Source organism: Lonchura striata, chromosome 14 (assembly GCF_046129695.1).
Source record: "Lonchura striata isolate bLonStr1 chromosome 14, bLonStr1.mat, whole genome shotgun sequence".
Lineage (NCBI taxonomy): Eukaryota > Metazoa > Chordata > Aves > Passeriformes > Estrildidae > Lonchura > Lonchura striata.
Genome location: NC_134616.1, coordinates 11,301,145 through 11,316,468, shown reverse-complemented (window position 1 = coordinate 11,316,468; position 15,324 = coordinate 11,301,145). Strand labels below are relative to the sequence as shown.

The following is a 15,324-nucleotide window of genomic DNA, read 5'->3' as shown; positions in this document are numbered from 1 at the left end:
GACCTGGTGCAGGCTCAAGCCCCTCGTGTTGCTTGAGCCATGGGTGGCTGTGTGCACTTTGCCATCCCACTCTGTCACTGCTAGCTGGGATGAACGTGACCCTAGAAAAACTGTTGCCTTTGCTGTAAGCAATTAGTAACATCTTTCCCATGACTTGGGCTACATGGTTTCTAAGTCTCTCAGAAAGCTCCCTGAAACATGAGCCAATTTCTCTTTTAAAACTCTTATTACATTAAAACGAAAAAATCATTTTGCACTGCTGAGCAAGATGGTATCGAAAATAGAGTTCTTGCTGCCAACCAATAGGGATTTATACCTTACAGCAGAAAGGACACAGAGCCTCACTTTTTGATTAGAACAGCTCAGCTTTTCATCAGTAGAAATTGAGGTTCGCACTGCCAAATAAAATAAGGCCAGCTTCTTAGCTGGTTTAAACTGGATCACCTCCATGTAGTGTCACTTGACCTGTACTGAATTTTACTTGCTGAATTTTTGCTGTTACATGGCTTTTCATCTCTAACATACAGCAGGATTGCAAAGGATTTGTCTAAAGAAATATGTTGCTATTCTGCTCCTATCCAGTCCTAGATACCCAGTTCCTGCAGATAGAAGTAGGACCCTGCTCATACACACAGTTATTGGGGTTTTTTTCCTCCTTTGGAGTCTGTATTTATGGTGTGCTAGTGGAGCATTTGTCCTAGCAGAGTGGGGATTTTATCTGTTTCTTTATTCTGGCAAGCTGTAAACCAAAATTTTAACACCCAGTAAACAAAACTGAGAAGCAGTTTGTTCTCAGTAAAATATTTTTGTGATACAACAGTGGGAAGTAAAAATGGCATCTCCAAAGCACCATGTGTGGGAATCTGAGAGGGGGAATTGTGGGAGTCCTTAAAATCAGAGGGTTTTGGGAAAGCTGCAAAAGGCAGGCCTCAGAGACAGCAGAACTGGGGTTAGAGCTAATCAGCAGACATAAGATTTGTCAGCAGAAAAATTATACAAGAAGTAGAAAAGTAAGGACAAATAAAACAACAGTCTGTGTATTAACACCTGGCTAGAATAACTCCCTAAGTTACAGAAGAGTATATCTAGCAAGATATTAGGAAATTCTAAGCTTAATAATGAAGCTCTGTGCATTGTATCTTAAGACTTACAAGCAGGTATTGTATTTGAAATAAGCAAGCATTATTTTAATCAAAGGTAGGTGGGCTTATAGTGGTTGGATAGAAGTACTGTCAATATGCTTTTCCTTTGTGTGATTGGTCAAGAAGCTTTTAAAGTAAGTTGTAACATTAAGTTATTTGTCTGCTGCCTGGGATATGAGCTGCTGACATGTTCCCATTGTCATAACCATATAATGAGACTGATGCTGGAGAATAAAACAGCTCGAGACACGTTCCTCAGCAGCCCCGTCCCATTTGTGATTTGTACATGGAGCCCCAGCCAGCAATACCATGTTCTTCCCTTGGTGCTTGCTGTAATTTTAGCACTGCAGTCATGTAGCTGGGGAGGAAATTTTGGGGTTGCAAACATTTGAGTGAAAACCCCCAATGAAATAGTTGTTGGCGATTTTGTCATACTTCCACATTTAGTTTCTCTAGAGGAGGCCGAATTGTGAAGAAATGCTGAGAGCATTAATCACACTCATATATACTTTTCAGCTGTCTTTTGGCAGCCTTTTGAAAGTTGCAGCTAAAAATACTGAAAACACTTTAGGCTTAATGGGATTTGAGTTGAGAAAAATGACAGCATAGAAAGAAAATCCTTAGAACAATGGGTTGTGCTATGGCTGTACTTGCAGAGGTCCCAACTTAGGTGAAATAACAAAAGGATTGTTCATCTGAACTAGAGGTGCACCTCATCTAAAGGGGAGTCCTACATTGTACTCTGAAGAGTCGTGTGGGTTTTGAGGGACTTGTCACTGTGATGGGAATGTGAATGGACAAACCTTTTGGTGGTGGGTTTACCTTGGCTGAATGCCAGGTGCTCACCAAGCTGCTCTATCACTGCCTTCCTCAGCAGGACAAGATGGGATGGAGGAAAATAAGATAGTAAAAAAACATGGGTCAAGAAACAGGCAGTTTAATAAAGCAAAGGATGCACATGGAAGTAAAGGAAAACAAAACACTTATTCTCTACTTCCCATCAGCAGGCACTGTCCAGCCACTTTGCAGGAAGCAGGGCTTCAGTACACAGAGCAGTTGCTTTGGAAAATAAAAGTCATAATAACGAATGACATAGGGGCAGACAGCAACCAGCATGTCTCAGACTCAGAAGACCTCCTCATGCTTTAAGCTTAATAGCCCACGTCTTAGACTGGAATCAGCAGTTCATTTTAGGATATGGACTATGAAAGCCTAAATAGAAATCAGCAAGTAAATCAATTTTTTTTCCCATCTCTGCCTACTATTTTACGTTATTTCTGCCAAATTGTTCTTCTGAGGATATTAAAAGACTGAAACATGAGAAAAGCATGGGAGGCACAGGCTGTGGTAATAAAATGTATTTCTTCACTGATTTTACAGGCTGTTGTAAAGTCCCCATGTGACTGTATTTACTCACTCCCAAGTCACGTTTTTCTCTAGCATTGAGCAGGAGTGGCCAGAAATAAACCCTACACTAAGCTCTTGTTCCTGCCTCCACTTGGTGCAGAAGCATTGACTGTTCAACAGCCGGAAATTCAAACTCTTAGTGATGTCAAAGTGCGACTGGTTGTGCTTCAGCTTTTTGTGCTGTAGGAGATGACAGCTGGGGGAGCTGCCGTGGCTGCGGCGGGTGGGCCAGCAGGGACAGCCAGCGTGCCTGGGCGCTGCATCCTTTCAGGGATGCGCTGCATCCTTTCAGGGATGCGCTGCTTTTCTCCCAGCGTGGCACTGGCTCTTTGTAAACTACCCCTGGGGAGTAAGCGAGGCGGACACATTCCCTAGGTCTCTTGGGGCCTCCTGATTTTTTTCCTTCAAGATTTATCTAATGTGTCCATTACTGTGTCTTGGGAGCAGCGCCCTGGTGCGAGGGAGCCGCGGAGGCACTGAGGGGGCAGCGTCACAGGTCTGAATTGAGTTACCGCGGTAAACAGCAGGGAGTAGGAATCGCAATAAATTGAAATTGCTGGAAATATACCTTCAAATCCCAGTTTGGAACTTAAATTTTTGCTGTTTTGGGTTGGAACAGAGCTTGGGTGGGTTCACTTGGTTACGTGCCTGAGCTGGACACTGGAATAACGCTCGTTCCCCAGCAGCCCTCCTCCCTCCGTCCTGTCCCCAGGCACAGACCGAGAGGAGAGGATCAGGTTTTGTTTCAGAAGGAGGCAGCTTTGCCGTGTTGAAGGGAAGATGGGGCGGCTGCTCCGCCTGCCCCGAGCCCTGGGGGTGCCTTCCTGCCTACGCCCCTCCGAACACCTAAGAACTTATGTCTGCTCTTCTAACACCTTACACCTCTCCCAACGCCTTGCCTTTCCACGGCGGGTCCTGTCCTGACTGAGACAAGGGTGGCACTAATTACTTTGTCTTAATATACAATAACAGTATTCGCAGGACTGAAAGGATCCCCAGCGCAGGCTGCCTCCAACCCCACCGTTCCCCTCGCAGGTCCCGCTGACCCCCGCCCCTGCTTCTTCCCGGGTTTCCGTCTGGAAAACGTTTATCCCACCGGGATAGATAGCCCCGATTCGGGATGGATAGCCCCTCCCCGGCATAGATAGCCCAGCCCCAGGATGAATAGCCCGGCCCCGGGATGGAAAGCCCCGCCCCGGCACGGATAGCCCGGCCCCGGGATGGCTCGTCCGGCTCCGGGATGTGCAGCCCCGCTCCCGCCCCGCGCCGCCGAGGGCAGGTAAGGGCTGCGGGGCTGCGCCGTGCCGGGCACAGCCCCGGTGTGCGGGGGGCGGGAGCGCAGCCCCGGGCCGGGCTCGGTGCGAGCGCTCCGTGTCCGTGCCCATGTCTGTGTCCGTGTGCCGTGTCCGTGTCCGGGTCCGTGTCCGTGTGCCGGGTCCGGCCGCCGCCGGGACACACCGGTGCCAGCCGAGCCCCGCTCGCCGGCCGGGCGGCGCTGGGAGCGGGCGGAGGTGCCGCTGCCCCGCTGCCCCCGCCCCGGGCCAGCCGTGCCGCGGGTCCCCAGGGGGCTCGGGGACTTCCCTTCCAGGCAGGGGCTGGGCACGGGTGGCCCGGCAGCGGGTGGGAGTGTGGGGTGGAGCTGCACGGAGCAGCTGCCGGGCAGGACACGGGGACAGCTCGGTGCCCGCGGCGGGGGCGGCAGTGCGGGCGGGGACGCGGCTTTCAGTGCCCGTGTGCTCCGCTCGGGTCAGGACGGCGCCTGGCGCAGCGTCCGGCGCGGCCGAGCGCACGGAGCCGGCCGTGACTTTCCCGGCCCTGCAGGAACGGCTCGGGGCTGGTTCCGCCGACCGGGATGCCGGGGCCCTGCCTTGACATGGGGCATCGTTCCCGTGGGTCTGGCCGAGACTTTGGGCTGTTCAAATCAAAGCGTATCTTATCTTGCATTGATGAATTGCGTTATCAAAGCCTTTTGCAATTAGTCACAGAGTGGCTTTTGTCCCATCTATTAAAATTAAGTTTGTTAGGCAGCTGCTGGTTTTCAGAGGAGAGATCATAGAACCAGAATAGTTTGGGTCTGAAGATCATCTTATTCCAGCCCCCTGCCATGAGCAGGTACACCTTACTCTAGATCAAGTTGTTCAAGCCCCATCCAACCTGGCCTTGGACACTTCCAGGGATGGGGCATCCACAACTTTCCCTGTAGAGAAAATCTGTCATAAAAAACTTCAAAAAAAGGAAAGTCCTAGAAAATAAAGTGTACTTTTGATGATTTATAGTGTACTTTTTGTTATTACTTCCTCACTTTGTATTCTAAATTACTTGTAAAAACATGGAATGTTATGTGTCACTTCCCTGTAACTTCTGCTGTTTTGTCTGTATTCTCCTAGTCTCCCCTGTCAGTCCTGGTTTTATTTACTTCCGTGTTCATGCTTCATTGTTGTAAATGTTTGACATGGCAATAAAACTAGCATTTATTAATTTCTGCTCCCTTTGCAGCCATCTCTCCAGTGTGATCAGTGCTGGTGTTTAAGCCATGGTAACCCATGGCCTATGACCTGTTCGGTTCTTACGTCTTTTCTTGGATTGCTTTGGCACTGAGTCATTTTCACATAAAATAGTTTGCAGTGGAGCATATTCTCTCCAGTGATGCTATAGACCATTCTAGGCCCCTGCATCTCTGTCCCCCGGGCAGCCCACAGGGCATGGTCAGGCAGTGGGGATCTACTGACCTGTCCCTGTGAAACTTCTGTGAGGCTGTCAGCAGGCAGGAGTTAATTGGTTCTGAGGGCTGAGCCCATTTCCCTTACCTCCCTCCCTGTTCCACTCTGGCAGAATATCTGAGAAACTGCACGTGGTGACCCAAGTTTCTGCTCTCCTGCACAATCCTGTAATTGAAGTCTAAACTTGTTTTATTCCTCCTGAACTCATAAATTATATCCCTTTAATGGGCCTCCATCCCTGGGAAAGAGGCAGCCCTTGCCACAGTATGGCACAACGTGGGACAAAGTGTTCATTGTACATGAGGCTCACTTTGATTGCATTTAAATCAATATTGTTATCTGCACCCAGAGATGTCGCAGGGGAGTGTCTGTGTTGGGGTGGGGGGAGAAAAACAAAGCAATGATAAATGTTTGCAACAAAGTTGAAAGGAGTACAAGGCTGTCCTGGGGTGTAAACAGATGTCAGAGCCTGAGAAAAATAAGGGCTTGTTAGTGACACTTGATTCAAAACCAAGTTACATTTTTTTTTGCAAGTTAAACGTAATGGTGCAGTTCATCCTGGGGAGCCAAACCAGATGGGATTAGAAGCTCACCCAGGGAGGATGCTGCTGGGAACTGCTCTGGGTGGCTGCTTGGCTGAGCCTCAATGGCTGGAGGGGCTTCTGCCCAAGCTGTTCCCTTCTTGCAGACCTGCAGCTCCCAGGGCTGACACCACAAAGCAGAGTCACCAGCGTGGAGTGTCCCTGGGCAGGCATCTTACCCTCTGCAGCATAATGTGCATTTTACACAACAGCATCATCATACAGGTGTGCCTGGGCAGAATTAGAGTCGTCACTGCTCATGTAAAAGCTCCCAGTCTTATTCAGCTTAAGCACCTACGAATAAAACTACATTGTTCAACAGTTAAGATGACCTTGTTATTTTTATCCAGAAAGTCTGTTTTCTCCACCTTCCTTCAAGACTTGCTAAGTATTCATGGAGCTGCACAGATGGAAGAAACACCTTGTCTGTGCAGGAAGTGGTACCAGATGATCATCTGATACTGATTTTATTTTTAGTGATTTAATTAAATCAGTGCAATCTGTGTTTGGACTTCTCACTCAAGTTTGTCTAAACTTTTATGTTAAGCTGAACTAAATGACAGGCCATGTCCACATGCAGATTTGTGCTAGTTTAAGCACATCTATTTATAGCTGTGCTTGTAGCTAATTTACCTACTGCAACTTTGTCCAGTAGAGAGAACCTACTATGAGAACTGTGGTTTTGTGCTGAAATTAGTGTAGCATCTGGTTCACTTTTAATCTCCTTGTGAATTGAGACTACCCATTAGCCTCCTCGTGGCTGTGGGTGTTGGATGTCACCTTTCACTGGACAGACTTACACCTTTCACTTACCTCTAATCATTGCAGGGGACAGACAGTGGGAGCAGACGCCTTCTTTTAAGTCATGAGTGCTGCAGGGCCTCCTGTCTCACTCAGGTCATCCTGCTCCTAGAGCACATCCATAGCTGGAGCAGCTGAAATAATGACTGAGTCTGTGTTTGCATTGAAAAGTTGCATTATTTCTGGATTTCTGGAAGGAAAGTGGCCAGTTAAAAAACTATTCCCATGTATGAATTTGTTTTCTCATGGAACAAGCAGGGGATGTGGCAGATTCAGGAATGGGCTCACTCCCCCTGGAGTTTCCTTTCACTGTAGGTCATGGTGACAAAGTAAAACAGCTTTAGTTAAAATTTTAGTGTAGTGCATTTCTGCACTAGAACTAGGCCCAGCACAGATCAGTCTAGGCCTCAGCTCATGTTTGGGAATTAGAAGAGAAAAAGGCATGGGTCCCAGATCAGACATGGCCCTTGGGCATCATTTTTCTCCCCTTCCATCATGGGTGGGGTGACCCCAGCCTCTGGATGTAGATGCTCTTTGTTTTGGCATCAATAACTAGAAACTACAGGTCAGGCAATTACTTCCTAAGAGTGTTTCTAAAACTCCTTTTCCTGGATGTTGGAGGGAATTATACCTGCCAGATATCTCAAATGATGTGATGCACCCTGCTGTTTTACAGTTAACTCAAAACAGGAATGAAGGTATTTCAGAATCATCCAGGCGTAGCTGAGGCTTAAAAATAATCAGTGACCAGAAGGAAGGATCCCTCAGAATGTGAAGTTTCCTAAACAAACAGCACAGTTTTCCCTTGGGATTTATCACCATGCCTCATGCCATTGAGCTCAGCAGGCATAGGAGTACAAAGGAATTGGACCCTGCATATTTTTAACTTCACCATGTCACAAAATGAGGTGGTTTTAGCATTGTGTTTTTTTTAAAATAAAATATCTTCCGATTTGGAGGGCTCCTGACCAGGGTAGGTGTGGCAAGCTCACAACTATTGGGGCATAACAATCAGGGTCAGGAAAGCAATTTAAGACATGTCACCACTGCAGGCAAACATGGAGAAATTATGTTTGGAACAAAGCACAGTTGAGGTCAGCAAATATTTTTCTGGGTCAAAAATAATAGACAGAAGTTCTCATGGGTGGTTGCTTTTTTCTTTATTTTCCACTTCTGCAGTTTCTTTGTTTGAACTCAGCCAAAACTTACCTTCCACCTCCCATTTTTTTATACTGAAAATACCTGAGTTCTGAGGATGAGTGAGTGACAAAGGAGGACAGCAAAGTGATTAATCTAATTAATTGCAGTGTCCTAGCTTTAGGCTGTTAACTTCTCAGTTTTAGATACCATACATTTCGTTGTCCTTACCTTTTCAAGTGTAACAGCTGAGAAGATGCTTTTAGGAGTACGCATCATAGCACCTTGCATCTAGAAACCCTGCTAGCAGGACAGCTGAGTTTTTAAACTCAGTTCTCCCTTGGCTGGGAGGGAAGCCTGGACACCAGGATGTTTCTCTGCTGGGAGTGTCAGTGTGGCAGAAGCGCAGCAGGATGTCCTTAACTGGCTCCCAGCTAAGCTCTGGGGGTGAAGGGTTGTTCCAAACTAATAAATAGGGAATGCAGATCCTTGTAGAACTTGTTTTCTTGAGGACATAAGAGCAGATTTCGAGCAAACCTCAGCACAAGCCACCGTCCCACCCCAAAGCCAAGTGCATGTAGTGAGGTGTGAGAGGCTTCCCCCTCTCCTCCACCAAGGCTCTTGGGATGGAATGTCTGTGCTGGGAGTGAATGGAGGCAGAGTGGGTCTGGCAGGTGACAGGAGCAAAATCTCTGAGGTCCTGGCTTCCTCTCTGGAGATCCAGCCATCCCTGTTCACTGGGTTATTGGGGAATTTCTTGGTGTCCCAGGTGGCTGTGCTTGTTTGTTTGTGTTGTGGCAATCTACAGAAATACAATGAACTACATCCTGCAAGCTCTGCAAATAGATCCCACCTATGAAATAAACAGAACTCTCAAATATTTAGACTATAGCATTGCATTATCAGTTTATTACCAATTAAAGAGCTTGCTGATCTTAAGGAGTCTGAGTCAGTCTTCTCCTCTGATGGGTGTTTTTATTTTGGCAATGTTGGTTCTAGGAAATAATGATTAAGACTGAGAAGCTCAGTCTTTTGTTTATCCTAGGTGGTAACCAAAGGATGGTTCATTTAACTAAAAATGGCTAAAAGGAAGTAAATTGTGTGTAATGCAAATTCCACCCATGCAGTTTCTTGTTAGAAGGAGATGAGTAGAGTTCAGTGGAGATAATTATTCATGTGGTGGTTACATTACATTGCGTAGAAATATAGAGGGGAGGAAAAATCGTTATGCATTCCTAACTGAGGCTTCTGTAATGTTCTGGGTCTGGGATGTTCTCTGGAAGCCAAGGCTGAGTGCAAATAGGCAGAATTCACCCATTTCCTCAGCTATGCATTCCCCATGTGCAGTGAATAGGGGAGTTTGATCTTTTTTTTTTGGCTTAGCATTGTATTGTTGTTCTAAAATATCTTCAGCTGGCTGTTCTTGAGGGGCTGGGCTAGAGACCTGCTTGTTCTGATAAATTCCTGCAATTCCTCTGTGCCATCTCAGGGCCATTCTTGGACATCCTTCACTAAAGCTGCCTAAGGGGAGGGGAAGGGAGGGGATTTTAATAAAAGAGCAGAGATTCTCCATCATGCTGGACATTATTGGCAAGTGTGATGTGAAGCAATGACTTGATCTGACAGAAACCACCCAGGGCTGTGCTCAGAATGAACTGAGCTGTAGTTTTTTGTTCTGGGATGCACACTGGAGTGGAGAGCCATCTCTAGGGTCAGAGTTGCTTTCTTCTAGCTGCCCCTGGGGCCGGCCAAAGCTGTCCTCAGTGGGGGTCACCAGCAGCACGAGCTGCTCATTGTTCTGTCTGAGGTGGGAATGGCACTGTCATCTACAGCCCTCACTGAACAGAGAAAAATATGTGTAAAGTCTGTGAGTAGTTGAACTTGAGCAATTATGGATCTGGCCTTGCCAGAATTTGGCCTTGACATTTCCTGTGTGATGGTAACAGATGTGTTTAGATGTGGACTGCTCTGGGGACCACAGTTGCCTGCTGTGTTTGAAGTTATTCTTTATCTTATCAGCTGTCTCTCATCTGAAGGCCATTTGTATACAACTTAACTGCTTAGGAGGGTTTTGAGTAGGAGCTGTAGGTCTTTTTCTCTCATTTCTCTGCGACAAGGCAGACAAAATATCATTGCAGTCAGTGCAGTGACAGCATTTTTAGTGGAATAGCTTTTCAGAAAGCAATTAAATATTCTTGTAGTTCACAGCTGCTCTTAGGCAGCTGAAGAGTAGACAGTTCAGAGCTGCAAGTGGTTTATTGCAAATTAGGAGAAAATAATGCACCGTGGAAGAGCTGTCATGATGCTGTGGAGTTTCACAACAACTCAACAAAAGGCAGGTATTTTATATATTAATTTCATTACAGTGAGAGGGGAGATGTGAGCACAGAGAAAGAGTAACAGGGTTAGTGGTGTGAGTGTGGCCACAGGAAGAATAGGCTGGGTAGGGTTGTCTGCTCTTCAGCCATGTGCCTTCTCCCTGGGACAGCCCTTGGCTACTTTAGGAGCACTGTGCTACTTCCCAGCAATTTCATTCTTTAAGAGCAGTATTTGTAAGCTTGTGCAATACCTTTCCCATCTGCATTTTTGCACCTTGAGGGCTTGTCTGTGTTGAAATGGGAGCACTTGGATCAGCTGAGCTGCCACAGGCTGAAGCGGGACTCACACCTGGCCCCTGCAGCTGCCCCACCACTCGCAGCCTCCCCGGCTGGGGCTGCCCTGTGCCTTGGTGACCATGGCCAGCCAGCTCTGGGCACAAACACAGGGCACACACGGGGGTCACAGCCCCCTCCAAACTGTCCAGGCAGGGACAGACAGCCCAGCCCCACAGACAGGAGATTTTAATGCTGGTTTTCAGCCCAACCCTCACAAAGAGGTCATCCTACAGTTTGCTTTTTATTTTTTTCTCTGCTGGCAAAGGACATCCATTAAATATTATAGTATTATGACAACGAGCATTATAATGGCTGTCAGTGTTTTGCCTGATAATAAAAATAAAATAATAGTAAAATAGAGATAAAATAATCATGGCAATGCCTCTGCATATTTCACAATCAGCAATCAGCAATCAGATGGGAGGAAGAGTGGGGCTGGACTTTCCAACCTGAAACAGAGAGGGGCACATGGCTGATCATGGACTCTCTAGGTATGGCAGTTTTGGCACTAAATCTTTCTGGTGCTGTTAACTACAGCACATACTTGGAACTGCAGTATGACTGTGGATGCCAGGACCACATCCATAATTCTTAATACAATGCTTCTCTTGGTTTTGACCTGCCCTACAAGGGCTGTCTTGACTAATGAGGGTACTGGGAAGTGTCCACACATTGTAAAACAAAAGAAGGTTATTTCCTTACACTGTGAGATGATGTATGATGAAGAGGTATGGACAACAGCCTTTTCTGCTAGCTGCTGTTTTCACTGGGCTATGGATAGTCTTGTGAGATCACTATTATCTGTTCCAGGTTTTGTTGTGCTTTGTGTTAGGAGGTTTTCATATCTATATTACATGGACCTATGTGCAGCTGCAGGTCTAAAGGGTGAGGTGGGTCTGGATGATCCTCTGCTCACCTAGGTGATGGAATGGGGTCTTGACTACCAATTTGTCAGGTTACAGTACCTAAATTCCTCCTCTCCCTTTACATGCCACTCAGTGTCTAGTCAATGAAATCTGCTTGGCCCGTGGTGTATATTACTAACATGTGCACGTCCCAATGCTGAGGAAGATGTGCAGAATTTTGAAGGAAAGGTGCATGCTGAGAAATCAGAACAAAGATTGGAGTGCCCTGCAGATGGCCTACAAATGATTTTTGTCTGTAGGTAGATGTCAGCAAGGGCACTGAGCTGTACTGGGTATCTGAGCAGCTCACACTTGAGTTAGTTATGCAGAGAATTATCATAGTTCTGTTTCGAGTTCAGTTAAACCTCCCAGAAATAAAAGGAAAATGCAGCCCCTTCAGCATCTGCCTTTCTGAAAGCGGATGTTTCACACCTGCCAGGCCAAACAAGCTTTTAATTTTTATCTGATCAAACTATTTGAAAGAGAGTTACTTTAAAGAACCCAAACAGCTTCTGGAACAACATTCTTCTCTACTACTTTTATTAGTAACCTTCTTAGCTTTTCTGCAGGTGATCAGAACTCTCCTCTGTCTGGGGGCTTGGCAGAGCCATGTGCTGTGCCCTGTGGGAAGGCTGGCATTGCCTGTGTCCCTCCTGGCTGCAGGGCTGCAGCTGGCCATGGCTTACACCAGCTCTCCTGGCACTGCAGAACACAGTCCCACAGGTGAATATCCCGAGGGCTGCAGCTGTTAACCTTTTCCTTCTAATGCAGCTATTTTGGTAAGAAAAAAACATTTTCACAGGAAAGAAAAAATAAGGCTCTTTACAAAGAAGTAGCCTTTATTTTTAATTGATTGCCGTACTGATGAATAAATATGAGTCTTCTCTGAAAATATTTTCTGAAGTAGTTTCAGCCCACATGTCATGGGGTTTGTTAAAAATAAATAAAAGTTCTTGAGAGGCAAATACTGTGATCTGTCCCTAGATAACTTTTCAAAAATAAAATCTGTCCTAGAAAATTCTGTGAATGTCTTTGTAGAAGTAGGATTGTGCCTGAGAGCCAGAGAAGAGTAAATGCAACTAAGCATGGAAGAGCCATGGAAAGCTGGATGAAATGTAGGTTTAAACAGTAGACATTCACCAGGGCTTTTTTATTATTGTTTCTGTTTAAACTATTTAGAGTGGTATGGATAGTTTCTCACATGATAAAGGCTATATTTGTAGTGTGACAAGTACAGCCATTCTTGCCTTAAAGAAATAGGAAATGTTGTTTCCTTTCCTCCAGCATTTTTTCACAAAAAAAAAAAAAAAGGAAGAGTTTTTATTACAATGCCATTCCTTTTATTAGCTTTGTCCTGCAGTGTTCTGTGGTATTTATTTGTAAACATTATGGTCAGATGCCTGTTCTTTCTTTTACCATGTTGTTACACCATTACAAAAAGCACAAACATTTCTGAGTTCATCATCTGTAAAATAAGGTAAGTCCGTGAAATGATGTCAAATGAGCCAAGTTCAGCTGAAGCACGGGTTCTCAGCTTTGGATGGGTCACTTGATGAAAGGTGCACCATCTAGACTGTCCAAAGAAGTGACAAAAATTATGAAAATGCCAGCTTTGAGGGATCTCAAGGAGCTGTGGTTAGTTTAACAGGGAGGCTGAGGTGTCAAGCCCAGTGAGGATGGCTGCAAAGGAATAATTCCTGTGCCAGCAAGGATGGGGTGACACCTATCAGGTGTCAATCAGGTAGCAATAGGAAGAAGTTTCTTGCTGACAGCAAAGCACTGAAATAGGTGGCCTGAAAGGGCTAAGGTGGTATCCTCAAAGGCATAGATTAGAGGCTAAAGGGGATACAAGCTTTGAGGTTAGGGAATGGGCCTGATGACCTTCAGATCATGTTTGCCATGAAAGATGGGATTTATTAATTTTAAATGCTCTGACTCCCAAGGCTGTGGTTTTGGAAGAAATAGCAAAGCATCATGAAAGCTACAAACACTTGAAAGGTTTGGAAACAGTAGAAGAATTGAGTGAGGCAGAAACTGCCTCCATGGACAGGAGCAGAACTTTTCCTCCCTCAGAAGTGGGTCTTACAGCCCTCAAGTTGGCCAGGAGAGAGGAGAAGGAATAAAGTGGCAAGGCAGTGCTTGTTTTACCTTTCCGCCACGCCCTGCAGCCTCTGGCCATTTTCACTGTCTTTTGAAACACAAAGTGATCTGCACCAGTAGTGTTTGAATAGCAAATATCAGTGCAGCATAAAGCAAAGGGCACACATATTAGAAAATGAGCAGCCCCTGGTATTTCACAGCATAATATGCACCAGAAATGCTTGCAGGTTGCTGTTCTCCCATCTTCCGATTGCTTTACAAAAGTTGGCTGGCTATCCTTGGTCTTATTAGGGCATAAAGAAATGAGGAAAAGAAGAATGGAGATAAAAAACAAGCAATTTGGTAATATATATGCTTATTTTGTATGTAGCATGCTGAGTCAACTGTTTATCTGTTAGTAGGAAAGGGCTAAAATAAAACATTGTCTTGGTTAGGTTAATACCACGTGAGGAGCTGCAGGACAGGGAGGAAAGTAGGACAGCCTGTTTTGGAACTTGTGCTGGAGAGCAAACAAAAACCCCCAAGGTAAACATTCACTTAGCATATGTCACGCTTATCATAAAAGGCATGTGGGTGCTGTTTCTTTGCAGGGATGCCGGAGCTGCCCGAGCCGATGCCCGTGAGCAGAGCGCACGCCGGCGGTGCCGTGGCTGAGGGGAGCGTCCCGGCCTGCTGAGGCGGCCCCGGGCCTGCTGCCTCCGGGGCTGGCGCTGGCACCTGCTGCAGCTGTGCCTGGAGAGGGGCAAAGGAGCCTGACTTCGCTGAGAGAGTTTTCCTGGCAGGGGAGGGCATGCAGGGCACAGAACCGTGCCAAAGAGCCTGGGAGTGCAGGTGCGAGTTCCCTCCAGCCGTGCCGTGGTGAATCGTGTCTCTGCAGCCGCGCCTTGCTCAGCGCCAGGGCTCTGAGGGCTGCCCATGGCGCCTGGGCTGCAGTAGTGCCTGCTCTGTCTCCGCTTGAGCCATCTGGAGAGCTGAAGAACACAGCAGGGAAGATGTTGGACTTGAGCTTCCTGACCGAGGAGGAGTATGAAAAGCTGATGAAGGTTCTGCAGAGAGATGCAGAGCTGAAGAAGAAGGATGGGGATCGCATCAGGTGAGAGAGTGTGTGACAGCAGGATGTGAGCTTCCCTTGGGGAATACTTTGTGAGTGTGTGAACAAGGAGAGGTGCAGCTTGCAGCAGTGCTGTCCCTTTTGCTCAGATCCTCATAGGTCTTTTCATTGTACCTGGTCTTTCTCAGCCATCCCTCTGTTGCTGCTGTCCTCTCCTTGCAGGAGGGGACTTTCCTTTTGAGTTTATTCTCAGCCCTCAGAGATGCCAAGGGCAGTCACCCCTTTCCTGTTCAGTGGGGGAAGACGCTGATTTCTTGGTGGCAGGGGAATAGCTGTTACCTTGTTTTATGCACCTGGTAGCACAGAAAGGCCACAGTGTGTTTTAAAATGGGATTTTACGTTCCCTTCTCTGTTTTGTGTTGCCTCATTGCTTTTTGAGGTGGGTGTCATACAGAGTGGGGTGATTAGAGGCTACATGATCTGCCAGAGGTTTGCAGGGAGCTGTTCCAGAGCCAGGGATTCTGGATCAGTTCAGCTCCTCTGCCACTGGCCATCCTGGAGCTCAGGTCTGGTTTATCAGGATTGCTTGTTGCTGCTGTTGCTTTTTAAATGCCAGCCATTAGACCATGTGGGCTGACAGTGTGCAGCAGGCTCAGGGAGCTGGCACTGAATTCTCCATGGCAAGAAATTAGTAACTCACTGGGGGTGGATGGCACTGTGCCAGTTTACCCCAACTAAGGATGCAAGTCTTCAATTTGCTATTGAGCCAAAAAAAAAGAGTAAGGCCCTACAGAAAGGATGCTCAAGGCTTGAAGAGGGAGCAGGA

General features: G+C 46.6%; 1 protein-coding gene across 2 annotated transcripts in view; it reads left to right on the top strand.

Moving 5' to 3' along the window:
- The first annotated feature begins 3,748 nt into the window (after nucleotides 1-3,748).
- The window catches only part of LOC110480104 (synaptotagmin-like protein 2), a 32,517-nt gene continuing 20,941 nt past the window's right edge, over nucleotides 3,749-15,324 (top strand). The window contains exons 1-2 of one of the 2 annotated variants that reach the window (XM_021547812.3): nucleotides 3,749-3,828; nucleotides 14,038-14,540. In XM_021547812.3, the coding sequence (XP_021403487.2) occupies nucleotides 14,440-14,540 (101 nt within the window). In that variant the 5' untranslated portion in view covers nucleotides 3,749-3,828; nucleotides 14,038-14,439. Of the gene's footprint in view, nucleotides 3,829-14,037; nucleotides 14,541-15,324 lie in introns of those variants that run through there. The other variant, XM_021547815.2, reaches the window with a different exon arrangement.